This window comes from Orcinus orca, chromosome 13 (assembly GCF_937001465.1).
Source record: "Orcinus orca chromosome 13, mOrcOrc1.1, whole genome shotgun sequence".
NCBI lineage: Eukaryota > Metazoa > Chordata > Mammalia > Artiodactyla > Delphinidae > Orcinus > Orcinus orca.
In genome coordinates, this window is record NC_064571.1 from 52,956,145 (window position 1) to 52,972,974 (window position 16,830).

Genomic DNA, 16,830 nt, shown 5'->3' on the forward strand with positions numbered 1-16,830 from the left:
GGTTTTGCCTTTAAATTTTTTTTCCTTCAGTAAAACAGTATTATGTTAATTTAGAGCCATTCCTAGCCTTGGATCCTCCTCTATCTCTACACTCCATTTCCTTACCTGCCTCAGTTTTCCCACGTCTCCAGCAGTCTCTCCTCCTGGTAAAACACATTCCTTTGGTCCAATCTGAATCAGGAGAGCCTCCAGATTGGAGAATTGATCATTATCAGGAAACTCACACAGTCCTAGCTTCCTCTGTATGGAGTCAACATACCCAACTCCAACCTGTCTTTGGCCATCAACTGTAGACATTTTAACACCCACAACACCAATGGAAGCTGACATATCGTTGTTACCAAAGAGAATGTCTTCAAACTGAGCAAGATTACCTGGAGAAGCCTAAGCAAAAATAAAGAAAAATTTTAAGAAACTGTTGAATGTACTTTAAAACTTTACTAACCAACAGAAATTACCCAACCTAGATGAATTTTATTAATGAAACGTTTTCTTACCAAAAAAATTACTTATAACCATATAGTCCAATTAATATTACCACATTTTCTATAAAGTATCCTCTCTACTTTTCCAATTAATTTCAGAACACTTGGGCACATCTAAAAATAACAGTATCAAAAGCGATTTTCAGTTTGAAATTTGGCATCTAAGTTTACACTCACTCACACAATCACTGAGGTACCCAAGGTGATAACCCTCTCAATGGTACGCCTAAATTTCTACACTCTGCCAAACTACCTACTGGTTGCACGTATCAGAATTTTCCCTGAGTAGTTATACCACATAGAAAAACAGTATTATTAGCTTAAATATTAACCTTGGATAGACATCTCTCTATATCAATGTATTTATTTGTAAAATGCAAAGATCTTCTAGATCAATGATTTCCAAATAAAGGGTCTTTGACCAATTTTTTTTTTTTTTTTGGGCTGTGCCGGGTCTTAGTTGCAGCACACGGGATCTTTGTTGCCACATGCAGGATCTTTGTTGAGGCATACAGGATCTTTAGTTGAGGCATGCGGGATCTTTTAGTTGCGGCATGCGGGATCTTTAGTTGTGACAGGTGGGATCTAGTTACCCGACCAGGGATCGAACCCGGGCCCCCTGCATTGAGAGTGCGGCGTCTTAACCACTGGACCACCAGAGAAGTTCCTGACCTATTTTCAAAATTTCAAAAAGATTAGAAATCTCTTTAAGACTGTACAAAGTAAGTAAAGGGTCAAGTTTCTTTGCTTTTGGCTCCACCTGTGTCAAGCTGGTGGGTAACAGTACTTCAACATGATCAGAAGCTAACAGGTTGCTGTTAATGTGAGGCATTTCTGGGGCAACTGATGGACCACAGTATGAAACATGAGATAGTCAGAAACAGTCCAAATGAGCACAGTGACAAGCCAAATTTAAGCAACCAGTAGCCATCAATAGTTCTCAAATGTCTTTAGCATCATAATCATGATAATCATTTATGTTTTCTCAATATGGTTCTGAATATCCTGTAACTATGTATGGATTATTGATTAAAATCTGGATCAAAAATGAAATGGAGGAAGTTCCCTGGCGGTCTAGCAGTCAAGACTTTGCACTTCCACTGCAGGGGGCTTGGGTTGAATCTCTGCGACCAAAAAAAAAAAAAAAAAAAGGAAAGCTAGTATTACCTGATACTCAAATTTAAAAAGCACTGATTCAATCACAAATATGAACATATTTTCACATACACGCTTTGGATTTACACGCACAGGTTATGCACACCTTAAAAAAACTCTCAAAAGTGAACTAGTAGCTAGCTTATCAAGTAAGATCCCACAAGCCGCACAGCAAGGCCAAAATTAAACAAACAAACAAACAAAAAGTCAATTATAGAGGTCAACTATCCTAAATATCACTAATACTTTACAATAGAATCAATAAGCTAAAAATTAAAAGATAAATCAGTTTTAGCAGTTTTAGATCTGAACTTCTTAAAATAAATATCAGGATGAAGATACTATCTTTTAACCTGATAAAGATACATATTTGAAGATTTTTTCCCCCCTGACCTAAAAGGTAGGGGTTAAAAACAATGCATCTCAAAGGATTCTGATGACACAAAGGAGTGAGGTATGATGGGCTGATAATCCAGTTAATCAGCTGAACTCATGATCCCACATTTTGGTGTTGTTACTAACTGAGCTCTGTGAAGAATGAGATAGAAAAACATCACTTTGCGGTACCCTCAATTTTCTATTAAAATCTTTCAAAATGTAGGATAAAACTATAAGTCCCACTTTTCTCAGTAAAGTAGCAATGAAAATTCCGAGGAAATTCCATAATAAAGAATAAATGATCTCAGATATAATCTTCAGTAAACGTCGACATTTACAAAGGCGGGGGGTGGTGACAGCAGGCAATATGGAAGGAATATTGAAGAATATTCTATTTGGGGCAACACCAACATCAAATGTTGAAATGTCGTATTAAACCTCACAAAAACCTTTCACAGGCCTTTCAGGTCAGAAAACATCTTAAAAACCTTCTAATTTTACTGTTTATAAAGAAACAGATACAGGAGAAGGCTGGGAAATTTGCCAAGGTCATGCAGAGGGACAGAGGAGAAATGAGATCAGCCAAATACAAGCCCAGAACACTGTCCCGCCTTACCACACATTTATTCCCTTTCAAGGATAAATCTCACCTCCCCAACATTTTAACCATTATCCAATATGTATGTGAAGGTATTGTGTGTGAACAAACAGAAACATGATTTTACAGACTAAAAATAAAGATAGTCCTTAAATAAAACAAAATAGTACCCCCATCTCCATGAAGGCATTAGAAGCACGTCAATAAGCCCTTCTAGGCACACCTAGGAATATGATCAGCATTAAACAAAGTTCCACACTTCTAAAAACATTACAGTCTAATGAAAGAGAAAGGAACATACAAATATCCAAACACATTACAAACGTGTATAAATAGATGTTTGGGATATGTAAATTTGTGTGATATTACTTCAGAAACAGTAAAATCAAATCTTCTTTAATGCTGGTATTCAACTTTATGTAAAGGCTATTTATTATTTAGGTTTTAGGGACAGTGACAAAGCTCAGAGTATTCATACTCATAATAAGGATTTACTGAATTTCTGAATTGCTATTAAACTGTTATGTTAAAAACCACATGCTAAAGAATATTAAAGTTTCTCACAACATTTTACTATCACAACCTGGCTAAAATATTAAACCAACACAGAATTCTCTCATGTTTTTATTTTGTCTACTCTTAAACACAACTAAATTTAAACGGAAGATATTTACCTTAAATGCCAAATACCAATCATTCTCCTTCGAGGCCTTACTTCCAGCTCTGTTCTTATAAACTTCAACTCTGTACTGACGAACTAGAAGAAGATCTTTTACAAAAGACTCAAAATTCATTTTACTAAGTACAACACTCTCCACAGTCTTTGCTCCTAAAGAAAAATATTAAAAATACATGTTACGGATTTGAGGATTTGAAGTCATAAGTGTTGAAGACCTAACACAATGCCTCCCCCCAAGCTATGTTGTTTTCCCAGTAATTCATTCACTCAATAAACTATTTATCAAGCACCTATTACATGTCCTAGATACTTTAGCAGATGAAGGGTATAAAATGGTGGATAGACATAACCCCCTGCACCTGTGGAGCCTACACATCAAAATAAAAAATTGAGAAGACACAAAGACAAAAGAATGAGTCAATATACATACAGCTAATGCTACTTGTCCTTTTTTATCATTTGTTTTTCACAAGTTTGAATAAAACTCTTATGTAATAACTACAATAGTATTTGTATAGGATTTTTTTCAAAAGGTCCATAAAAATAAATTAGTTATTATTCATTATAAAATGTTCTAGGTAACATAGTTCAAAACTTGGAGGTTCAGGGACTTCCCTGGCGGCCCAGTGGTTGGGACTTGGCCTTCCAATGCAGGGGGTGTGGGTTCGATCCCTGGTCAGGGAGGTGGGATCCCACATGGCTTGCGGCCAAAAAGCCAAAATACGGAACAGAAACAATATTGTAACAAATTCAATAAAGACTTTAGGGCTTCCCTGGTGGCGCAGTGGTTGAGAGTCCGCCTGCCAATGCAGGGGACACAGGCTCCGCGGAGCGGCTGGGCCCGTGAGCCATGGCTGCTGAGCCTGCGCGTCCGGAGCCTGTGCTCCGCAACGGGAGAGGCCACAACAGTGAGAGGCCCAAGTACCGCAAAAAAAAAAAAAAATCGTCCACATCAAAAAAAAAACGAAGGCTCAAAAAGGTACATCAAAAAGGAGACTTGCATTTCACCACTTTCCCCTACACATCCAGTTCACCACCCAAGTGTTATCACTTTATAGAATATATTTCCAAACATAGTCTAGGCACACACAAGCAAATATAAGGCATTGCTTTTTTCCTCTTTTACATAAATAATTGCACACTATACACACTGTACTGTATCTTTTTTTTTAACTTTGATATAGTATTTTGGAGATTGTTCCATCAGTACATAATCAGCTTCTTTCTATTTACAGTTGCAAACGTTCCAATGAACCTAAGGAATTTCTATAATTTAGCCTCTTCCCTATGGGTTGTTTCCAATCTTTGTTATTAAAACAGTGTTGCATGAATAACCTTGTATGTGCTTCACTCTCCAAATATCTGAGTGTATCTGTGAGACAAAGTCCTAAAACTGGATTTTATCAAAGGATATGTGTGATTTTTATAAATATTGCAGACTATCCCCCTTGGTTGGCTGCACCAATTAACACTACCACCCGTAAAGTATGAGTGCACCTATTTCCCCTATCCAGTCAACTGAGTTTTCGAACTTCCTGGCCTTCATCTTACATCACTGGTTCTCAACAGGGAAGATCTTGCTCCCTTAGCGGACAATTGTCAATGCCTGGGGGGCATTTAGGTTGTTACAACTGGGGAAAGGGAATAATAACACAATCTAGTAGGAAGAGGCAGGGATGTTGTTAAATGTGCACAGGACAGCCCCTCACAGTAACAAATTAATTCTTCGGTCCAAAATATGAATAGTGCCAAGGATGAAAAATTGTCTAAGACGGAATATAGTGTCTCACCTTAGTTCTGATTTGTAAATAACAATTTCTTTACAAAATAAATAAAATCACCCACATCATCAAATGGAATTAAAGTTCAATTTTCATATAATAATAGGTAATACAAATTATTCACTTAAAGGTAATTCAGACTATACTTGTAGATTATTCTGACAATTCTGGATCTTATGAAAGATTTAACCTAAATTTAACAATAGATCATATCAAGTACAAATATCAAATACAAATAAGCACAAAGATTAATTAAATGACATACTACAATTGTTTTGTACAGCAAAACGCAGCTGATACTTTCAATATCAGTTCACTAGTTATAAGTAGTGGACAAGAATCCCTGCTGCCTGTGTGCCACAACTACTGAGCCTGCACTCTAGAGCCCACGTGCTGCAACTACTGAAGCCTGCACGCCTAGAGCCCGTGCTCCACAAGATAAGCCACCACAATGTGAGAAGCCCACGCACCGCAACAAAGAGTAGGCCCCGCTCACCGCAACCAGAGAAAGTCCACGCACAGCAACAAAGACCCAACGCAGCCAAAAATAAAAATAAATAAATTTATATTAAAAAAAAAAAGGTTATCCTCCGAAGGATATTTCTCTCAAAGGACTGCTTGTGACACACTGGATGTTCCTGGTGAAGAGCCTGGCTGTATGCTTTAAGTCTGAAAGCTGGGAAGTAAGACTGAAGGGGAATTGGAAGAGAAAGCTACCCAGCCTCCACGTGGTGCAGAAAAAAAACCTCAGGTTGATACAAGATTCTCCTCTTCAAGAATAATTTGGAGCCCCCATCTTCATTCAGCTGATAATGTGTCTGCTTACATATGGGCACTGTGCCAGGTGCTGGGATTCTAAGGCAGAGACTGGTTAAGACAGAGTTCCTGCCCTCTGGGAGCTTTCAGTATATTGGCATAGAGTAAAATAAATGCTGTGTCTAAGGTAAGGAGAAGGTCCTAGGGCAAGGAACACATGAGAGGGGCAGCTAACCAGGCAGCCTTAAGATGGGAGTTAAGAAAGGCTTCCAAGAGGAGATGCTTCTAAGCTGAGTTCTGACAGCAAAAGAGGCAAAAGATAAGGAACTTCCTTTTTTAGGGACTCAGATTCCTATCTATAAATTGAAGCTAGGTACTAACCCACCTCACAGGGCTTTATTATAATAATTTTTTTTCTTTTTTTTTTTTTGCGGTACGCGGGCCTCTCACTGTTGTGGCCTCTCCCGTTGCGGAGCACAGGCTCCGGACGCGCAGGCTCAGCGGCCATGGCTCACGGGCCCAGCCGCTCCGCGGCATGTGGGATCTTCCCGGACCGGGGCACGAACCCGTGTCCCCTGCATCGGCAGGCGGACTCTCAACCACTGCGCCACCAGGGAAGCCCCTATAATAATGTTTTGATAGTTGTTGAAAAGTAAGAGAAAAGTAGCTAAAAGGATATGAATAAGTCTAAATGCCAAAAGAATGAACCAAAGAGAGAAGAAATGATCAACAGAAAAGCCATCTGTGAGACGAGGAGAGGGGATCCAGACCACAGCAAAAGGCTCATCTCTTCACTGGCACAACAGGGAAGGAGAGAATGGGTACAGACGACATTAAAAGTATTGGTTCAAGAAACAGCCCAAAAAAAAAAAAAAAGAAAAAAGAAACAGCCCAAATGTCCATCAACTAACGAATGGATTAAACAAAATATTGTATATCCATACAATGGAATATTTGGCAATAAAAAGAAATGAAGTACTGATAACACAGATGAACCTTAAAATGTTAAGTGAAAGAAATCAGTCACAAAAGACCAATGTTATAAGCAAATCTAGAGAGAGAAAGCAGATTAGCAGTTGCCTGGGTTTGGGAGGACTCAGGGGAAACGGAAAGTTCCTGCTAATGGGTACAGGGTTTCTCAAGACTCAGGTGAACTTTAACCTCTCTTGTAATGCCTCTTCTGATAGCTCCAGTCTTTGGCAATCCTGCCTCTGCCTCTTTGGCAACTTGTTATGGAGCATCCTCCATAGGTCTTCACCTGGAATTGGAATTACTTCTGCCTTGCTCTCCACTAGGGGGAGCTCTGTGAAGGTGGGGGATACTGCCTTTTTTTTTTTTTTTTTTTTTTTTTTGCAGTACGCGGGCCTCTCACTGTTGTGGCCTCTCCCGTTGCGGAGCACAGGCTCCGGACGCGCAGGCTCAGCAGCCATGGCTCACAGGCCTGGCCGCTCCGCGGCATGTGGGATCTTCCCGGACCGGAGCACGAACCCGTGTCCCCTGTGTCGGCAGGCGGACTCGCAACCACTGCGCCACCAGGGAAGCCCTGGGATACTGCCTTTTGATCTATGTACTCCCAGTGTCCATAACCCTGCCCGACAAGGCAGCACTCAATAAATGTCTATCTAATGAATGAAACAGCTTTTGTCAGTAACCTTCCATCTGCATATGGCAGAGGCAGGACTAAAACCCACAACTCCTTACTCCTCCTATTATGTTCATTCCTAGGAGCCAGGGATAAAAGAGATTCACATAAAACTCGATGTTCATAACATCTAACTACAAGAGGGTGAGAAGTTTGTAGCTTTCCAGGGAGAGATGATGCTAGAGAGATGGGGATGGGTTACCGAGGGCACTGAATGCCGAGCTGAGGCAGACATACATGACTAGCTCAAGGCCACACAGCTGGTAAGTGGAGGGGCTGCGACTTGAAGCCAGGCAATCTGGCTCCAGTTCGAGGTCCTGACCACTTGGCAATACTGCCTATTAACAGTAGACACTATAGGTCCCTGCGCTGAACAGCGATATAAATGACGTTCGCTAAACAGGCAAAATCACGCTGGCGACATAAATCGGTCTCCCTAACCCCCTTCTATTCTAAATCTCAATCCTGGACTGGCGTTTGTGATAAAGAGGTCTGGCGGCGTTTGTGATGATATCCACAGCGCCAAGGCTGGAGCGAGAAGCAGACACCCACGCGGACTGCAGCAAAATTAAATAGAACAATGTGTTAAAACGCCTCGCACGAAGCGATCGCTATTAGGTCTGATCCGGGGCAGCTCCGGAGGGACAGACTCAGGATGGAGGCAGGGCAGGGGGCGGGTGGCGCCCCATTCGGCCAGGCAGGGGCCGGAGCACGCGCAGTGGCCCCACGAGGCACCAGCGTCCCCGCCCCCGTGTCTCCCTGCCCGACACCCTCCCACTTCCTGAGAGAAGCCAACTCCGCGGGGTCCTCCCCTGAGCCCGCGCCGTCCCCGCCCTCACCTGCCGGCCCCATGTATTTGACCACCCCCTGGGTCTTGAACACCTCCCGGGCGGCCAGCAGCGCGTCCTCCCGGTGCGCCGTGTAGAAGTCGCCCCGGTCGAAGAGGCGCACCGTGGTGGTCGGCTTCTCCGGCATGCCCTGGAAGAAGCGCACGAAGCCGACCTCGGCCGCACTCTCCAGCTGCAGCGTCTCTTTCGGCTGCACCGCCATTTCGGAACCTCTCCGCCGCCTGCCTGATGGAACTGCGCGACCCCGCACCCACTAAGCTGTTTCCCGCCTCCCCTCCCTCGCCCCCCGTGAGGCGTCCGGCCTCTGAGGAGACACCCAATCAGCATCCAGCGCTGCGTTTCGGTGGGTGGGAGTGCGCCGCGACAGCCAATCATAATCGGACGCGGCCGAGCTTCCCGCGCACGCTGGTGACTCTGTCTATTGCGCATGCTTGAGCCTAGGTCGCAGGCCGCCGCGGCAGACACCCGTCCTTGAAAGAATACAGTTATCCGGGTTTTCTCGGCTGTACTGGTGTGGGTCCCAGGTGTATGGTTAGCTAGTTTAGGTGACCAGGTGGAAAGTTCTGGCAGGTTTTGAGTTTGTTATGTACCCGGAAGCAAGAGAGTGCAATCAGAAAGAAACTTGAAAACAAGGAAAAACTAGCCTTCCTCCCTATCACAGTATTTTTTTAACCTGTGCCCCTCTCTCTCCAACTGCCTCAGTTTTCGTTTTTAAGCAAATTGCCTGCATCAAGCTTACACGTTTCTTCTCCACAGCCTCCGTCCTGGCCAAATTCTCGTATCGTCCACTCCTTGATTGATTCATACATTCAAAAACAGAAGGCCTGCTATGCGCCAGACTTCTAGGATCTGAGGATCACTAGTAAAGAAGAGAAAAACCACTGCCTTTGTTGAACTTACATTCTAATGAATGGATTCAGATAATATCCTAAGTAAACTTAGAGTAAGTAAACTGCTAGAAGGTAAGTGTTTAGGTAAAAAAGATGGGGGGGTGATTTTTTTTTTTTAATGTTGAGCAAAGACTTGAAGGAGGTCAGGATACGTCCTGCACAGTTACCTGCCTTACAAAAGGTATTGCACTCTCCTGTTTGCTCACCCTTCCCCCATAAAAGCAGCCCCAAACCCTGATTCAGCGGCAGAATTACCCCGGGGGCTTTTCAAAGGTGTTCCTGGGCCCCACCCATACATAATGGGTTGGAATTTCTGAAGGTGGGATCTTGGGATCTGTAAGAAAGCTCCCTGGACATTCCTGACAATCAGCTCAGTTTAGAAACCACTTAATTCAAATAGTGTCAGAAGCAGAAAGTTTGAACCATCTGACTGCTGACTACATCTCCCACTTCCTGTAGTGCTCCCTCCTCTCACCCCAGCTCTGTGATCTGGAGCCATAAACTTCCCCTTACCTTTCAATACCTGTGGCTCTAACACAAACCTGTCCCTGTGCTCTGGAATGGGCTTGCCCTGCCCTTTGTGTAGCAAACTACTGGTCACTCTTCAGTCCTCAGGCCTGAAGTATGCCCAGTTCCCCCAGGTGTAATTAGTTGGATTATCTTCTGGAGTATGATTTTGTTCATATCTCTATTATATTTGCTGCATTGTTTTAGAAATATATGTTCAGGGACTTCCCTGGTGGCGCAGTGGTTAAGAATCTGCCTGCCAATGCAGGGGACACGGGTTCGAGTCCTGGTCTGGGAAAATCCTACATGCCGCGGAACAACTAAGCCCGCACACCACAGCTACTGAGCCTGCGCGTCTGGAGCCTGTGCTCCGCAACAAGAGAAGGCCGCGACAGTGAGAGGCCCGCGCACCGCGATGAAGAGTGGCCCCCGCTCACCGCAACTAGAGAAAGCCCTCGCACAGAAACGAAGACCCAACACAGCCAAAAATAAATAAATAAATTCATTTAAAATATATATATATATATCTTTTCTTTAAAGCCATGTGCACATATTAAATGTTTATGATTTCGAAAGTTATGTCAAATAGTTGTCTTATAGAAATTTTTTATATTTTCTAGTCCTACAGAGGAAACTATGAATTTCTAAAAATAACAGAAAAGAGGGATTTTGCAAAAATATAACTGGAAGACATGGTACAATATTATTGATAGGGTGCAATAAAATCATTACCACCAAATGGGTTTTAATTTTCTCATATTTTCCAAATTCATAATGACTGTTACCTACTTATAATCAGAGTAAGTAAGTATTGGGCAAAAAGGCACATGTACCTAACAAAGAGACTCTTCAAAGAAGTAATAATTAAGATTTTTAAACAACCAAAAATAGAAGTGTTTAGTAAATTTTAAAGTGTTTAACTTAATCGTTTTTTCTGTAACATCTTTATTGGAATATAATTGCTTTACAACGGTGTGCTATTTTCTGCTTTATAACAAAGTGAATCAGCTATACATATACATATATTCCCATATCTCCTCCCTCTTGCATCTTAACTTAATCTTAAAAATAAATTATTGCTAGCTCAGGGACTTCCTTGGTGGTACAGTGGTTAAGAATCCACCTGCCAATGCAGGGGACACGGGTTCAAGCCCTGGTCTGGGAAGATCCCACAAGCCGCGGAGCAACTAAGTCCGTGTGCCACAACTACTGAGTCCGAGTGCCACAACTACTGAGCCTGCACTCTAGAGCCTGCGAGCCACAACTACTGACCCCACGTGCCACAACTACTGAAGCCCACGCACCTAGATTCTATGCTTGGCCACAAGAGAAGCCACCGCAATGAGAAGCCCATGCACCACAACAAAGAGCAGCCCCCGCTCACTGCAACTATAGTAAGCCCGGGCGCAGCAATGAAGACCCAATGCAGCCAAAAATAAAATAAATAAATAAATTTATAAAAATAAATAAATTATTGTTAGCTCAGTTTTCTATGATAATATGCCCATGAGAAATTCATATTCAACACTAATTTTGCCACCACTTTTTAGTTTCTCAAATTTTTGTAATTTGGTTGTATTATTCCATTATTAAAAAATGACAATAAGTAAAGTGCTGTCAACAATGTCAGAAGCTGCAGTTTCAGAGAAAGGACGACTAAAAATGGCCCCTGGAGCTGAGTATTAAGACATCTTTTTCTTTTTTAAACAGCTTTATGGAGATATAATTTACATACTGCATAATTCATCCATTTAAAGTATGTAACTCAATGATTTTTGGTATATTAACAGGGTTGTATAACCATCACAACAATCTAATTTTAGAACATTTTGTCACTCCAAAAAGAAACTCCATACAAATTAGCAGTCACTCCCTATTTCCTACTCCCCCTATTTCCTGGCAACCACAGATCAACTTTCTGTCTCTATAAATTTGCCTTTTCTGGGCATTTCATATAAATGGAATCATACAATATAGGGTGTTTAGTGACTGGATTCTTTCACTAAGCGTAATGTTTTTAAATTTCATTCACGTCATAATATGTGTCAATACTTCACTCCTTTTTATTACCAAATAATGTATTATTGAATGGCTATACCACATTTTATCTATTCATTCATCAGGTGGTAGACATTTGGATTGTTTCCGCTTTTGGCCATCACGAACAATGCTGCTATGAACGTTCATTTACAAGTTCTTATATGGACAAATGTTTTTATTTCTCTTCGATATGTACCTAGAAGTGGGACTACTGTATCATACTTTTAATATATGTTTAGCTGTAGTCCTCATGTTAAACTATAACCCATATGTTTAACATGCTATGTTTAACATTTTGAGGAATTGTAAAACTTTTCCAAAATGCCTGCAACATTTTACATTCTCTTTAGCAATGTATAAGTGTTCCAGCTTTTCCACATCCTCACCCACACTTGTTGCTGTCTTTTTTTTTTTTTTTTTTTTTTTTTTTTTTTTTGCGGTACGCAGGCCTCTCACTGTTGTGGTCTCTCCCGTTGTGGAGCACAGGCTCCGGACGCGCAGGCTCAGTGGCCATGGCTCACGAGCCCAGCCGCTCCGCGGCATGTGGGATCTTCCCGGACCGGGGCACGAACCCGTGTCCCCTGCATCGGCAGGTGGACTCTCAACCACTGCGCCACCAGGGAAGCCCCTGTCTTTTTGATTCTAGCCATCTTAGTGGGTATGAATGGTATCTTATTGTGGTTTTGATTTTCATTTCCCTAATGACTAATGATATTGAGTATCTTTTCATGTGCTCTGTATGTTCTTCTGAGAAAATATTTGCAAATTATATATCTGACAAAGGACTCGTATTCAGAATACATAAAGACATCTTACATCTCAATAATAGAAAGATAAATAACCCAATTTAAAAGTGGGCAAATGATCTGAAGAAGTCATTGGTTTTTGAGAACGCTCTTTGGTTGGTTGATGTGGGCAACAGAAGCTCTATGGATTGAAATTTTCATTCTGAAAACAAAATGTGTTAGTTCTATTTAAGAGGTTTGTTAAGAAAGGAAAAGAGATAGAAATGGCAGCTTGTTAGGGAAGCAAGGTCAGTGGGAATTTTTAGAGGGGTTGGGGGGCCATGTTTTAGGATGATGGGAAATAACTGAAATTATGTTGTATCTACAGAAACCGCTGTGTTTATTGAGGAGGGAAAACTTTTTCTCTACTCTCTTAAGTTCAGTTACTGGTAGTATGTGAATTAAACTAATAAAAGACAGATTAATGGGGGGAAAGGCACAATTTTTATTAATATATACATGCACAGGAGTTCACAGAAAAGTAAGTATCAAAGAATCGGTTAGACTCAGGGTCTCATATATCCTCTTAACAAAGGAAAGAGGCTTTGGGCTTCCAGAGATGACAATTGTGGGGAAGTAACCAGGAAATATATGGGAGAACTAATGGAAGATAAGGGCTGTTGTAGTAAGGTCTAGTTATGCAAACTCATCTCAGTGTCAACTCTCTCTCTCTGGTGATGGGTCGGGGGAAACACCTTCACAAAGGGAATTTATGTCCTGATTTTAGGCAGATAAGTGGAGGGCAGAGAACTCTTTCTGCATCTGTTGATTCTCAATTGCCTTTAGCTCAAAAAAATCCTTATGCCAAAGTGGCATATTTGGGGGTAGCATATCCTGATCCCCTTCATATTGAAAGAAGTAGAAAGAGCTGAGACTAAAGTGTTAAGAAAGCCTTCATGGAAGGGAATCTTAAGCTGGGCCTTGACTAAGTAGAGGATATTCCAGATGTAAGAAAGAAGATAAGAATATAACCTTTCACACACCATTTTAAAGCAATTATACTCCAATAAAGATGTTAAAAAATATATAAACTTTAAAAATTGTGAATCACTATGTTGTACACCTGAAACTTATATAACATTGTACATCAACCATACCTCAATTTAAAAAAAAAAAGAAAAAAGGGCTTCCCTGGTGGCGCAGTGGTTGAGAGTCCGCCTGCCGATGCAAGGGACATGGGTTCGTGCCCCGGTCCGGGAAGATCCCACATGCCAAGGAGCGGCTGGGCCCGTGAGCCATGGCCGCTGGGCCTGCGTGTCCGGAGCCTGTGCTCCGCAATGGGAGAGGTCACAACAGTGAGAGGCCCGCGTACCGCAAAAAAAAAAAAAAAAAGAAAAGAAAGAACATAAGCAAAGGCATGGTCAAGCCCAAGCAAAGTATAAAAGGACTGGGGAACAGGAAAATTTGAGGAATGGGAAGGAAAATCTTGAATGCAGCAAAGTTGGATATATTGAAGTATAATGGGAAATAAGGTAGATTGTGACCATTTTCGTTGTTCTGGGAATAATACACAGGAAGGATTGAGAGTGAAGAGGAAGGAAGCCAGAAATTACATCTAGGCAAGTGGTAAAGTTTTGGAGCAGGGTATTGGCACTGGAGACAAAGGAGGAACCAAGAGAGGCCAGGCAGAGTGACCATAGCTAGAGGGCTGGGATCCCACTCGTGGAACACTCCTGTGGCTGCCATTGGTCTCACCCCATCGCTGCCCTTGAGAGTTTTCTCAACTGTTCTTTGTTTTCATCACAAGATTCCAAGTCCTAGGTGGAGGTGCCTGTACTCTGATGCTCAGAGCAGAGGGAGGATAACCACCCTTAAATTTCTGCAGAGGGAGTTGGAGAACTGGCTGCCAATACCACACACAGGAGGATTCTCCCCAAATGGAAGAGGAGATGGGAAGCTGGGCAGCCAAAAGGGGAAACAGCACCCAGTGCAGGGCCAGACTGGCAGGGGGAAGGGGCAGAAAAGTGCTATGATCAACTTTAGGCAAATAATTCTGGGAGCAACGTGGGATTTGGTTTAGAAAGGGAATAGATTGGTGGTGAAGAGATCAGTGAAAATGTGTAAGAGAGGCAAATTAGAGGCAGATTTATTCCTGAGGGAGAATCTCAGGGCCTGATGACTAAAAAAATGGAGAAGTTAAGAGAGAAAAAAGAACTTGGGACTTGGTACCTGGTGACAATGCCATTAACTGATTCTGAGAATATAAGAGTTCACTAGGGTTTTGGAGGAAGATGATGAGGTCATTAAAGGCTAGTTAAGTGAAACGTAGTTTAGTGTAGAACTCAGGGTGAATTACAAGAATGGAGATTGGGGCTTCCCTGGTGGCGCAGTGGTTGAGAATCTGCCTGCCAATGCAGGGGACACGGGGTTCGAGCCCTGGCCTGGGAAGATCCCACATGCCGCGGAGCAACTAGGCCTGTGAGCCACAACTACTAAGCCTGCGCGTCTGGAGCCTGTGCTCCGCAACAAGAGAGGCCGTGACAGTGAGAGGCCCGCGCACCGCGATGAAGAGTGGCCCCCGCTCGCTGCAACTAGAGAAAGCCCTCGCACAGAAACGAAGACCCAACACAGCCAAAAATAAATAAATAAATTTTTTATAAAAAAGAACGGAGATGGTATTTCTGTTATCATCAGGACTTGGATGGTAACTAAAGCAAGGGAATGATGAAATCCTCCCGGAAGAAAAAGAGAGGAAAAAATAGAAGAAAGGATAAATCCTGGGAACATCAGTATTTCAGAGTCAGCAGAAGAGAAAACAAAACAGAGGAGAGTAATGCCAGCGAAGCCAAAGAAGAAAATCTGTAGGCAACATACTGGGGTAGGATATGGGGCAGACATTGTGGTGATAAGCTGTGGAGAGATCAAATGATTCAATACCGGGGAAACTGGCAATTAGCTGGTCAGTGTTGACTTTTGGCAGGAGTAGCTTCAGAAGAGGTAGAACAGAAACTAGAGGGCACTGGGTTGAAGAGTTACTGATTTATTACCTCTTAGCTCCAAATTCACCCTTTGTGCATGCTCTGAAGCTTTGTCGGTAGAGGGCGCTGGAGAGACACTGCAAGAAGAAAGGGTATTGTTTCCCCTGTGGCACCTGCTGCTTCCCCAGTGCCCAGCTCCTGCAGCACCCAGGGCTTCTGCAGCCCTGGACAGCAGATGGCAGCTTCCCGGAACACCAATTGCTACACCCCAGCTATAAAAGGCAGCTTTATACAGTGCCGTAGGTGTCGGGCAGGACACCTCCCTATGAGGAGCTATCCCTCAGCACCCTAGAGCAGGCGTCAGCAAACTTTTTCTGTAAAGTACCAGAGTAATAGTTAGGCTTTGCATTCCACTGGCCCGGTCTGTTACAATTACTCAACTGCCCTTGTAGTGCAAATCAGCCACACACAACACATAAACAAATGAGTGTAGCTGTGCTCCAATAAAACTTTATGGACACAGATTTTTATTCCATGTAATTTTCACATATCATGAAATGTTCTTTAAATTTTTTCAACCATTTAAAATGCAAAAACCATCCGTAACTCCCAGACTGTTTAAAAACAGATGGCAGACCAGGCTGCAGGTTATAGTTTGATGACTCCTGCCCTTAAGAGCAAATTTTTCCAGTAGGTTCCACAAGAGAGATTTTCAAAAAGTTCTGCCAGTGCAGCACCACAGCAACTTCTCTGCTCTTTATCAAACCATAATGCCCTCTCCCACAAGGTCTGGATTCCAGCCCACGGTGTGGGGCTTGGCGGAAGAAGAGGGTCTCTTCTCTGGGTACTGTCTCAGCCCTGGGGTGGTGGCTGTTCCTTGTATCTGCTATTCTGTCTTTAAAGTTCTCATTACTTTCTACTACTAATTTTTGTTGCTGTGTAACAAATTACCACAAATTTAGCATCTTAAGACAATAAACATTTATCACCTCACTTTCTATAGGTCTGGAGTCCAAGCAAAGCGTGACTGGGTCTTTTCCTCAGGGTCTCGAGACTGCAGTGAAAATGTCACCAGGGTTGCTCTCATCAGGAGCTGAGGTCCTCTTCTGAGCTCACTGGTTGTTGACAGAATTCACTTCCATGGTTGAGGGACTGATGCCCTCAGCCACTAGGGTCGGCCTGCCATTTCCTGATAGGTGACTCTCTCCAAAACACAGCAGTTTGCTTTAAGGTTAACAGGAGAGCACGTCTATTTCTGCTTTTTGTCTCTTACTTTTAGGCACTCTTTTGTAATCTCCCTTTTAATTGAGTCAAGTGATGAGGGATCGTAACTGCATCTACAAAATCCCTTCACCTTTGCCATATAAC

The 16,830-nt window shown here is 42.5% G+C and overlaps 1 protein-coding gene across 1 annotated transcript in view; it reads right to left on the reverse strand.

Moving 5' to 3' along the window:
- MSH2 (mutS homolog 2) overlaps positions 1 to 8,618 on the reverse strand; it is a 73,356-nt gene extending 64,738 nt beyond the window's left edge. The window contains exons 1-3 of the mRNA XM_004264976.3: positions 8,314 to 8,618; positions 3,291 to 3,445; positions 106 to 384 (exon numbers count right to left, since the gene is read on the reverse strand). Of these exons, the coding sequence (XP_004265024.1) occupies positions 106 to 384; positions 3,291 to 3,445; positions 8,314 to 8,524 (645 nt within the window). The 5' untranslated portion in view covers positions 8,525 to 8,618. The remainder of the gene's footprint in view (positions 1 to 105; positions 385 to 3,290; positions 3,446 to 8,313) is intronic.
- Between the last annotated feature and the right edge of the window lie 8,212 nt (positions 8,619 to 16,830).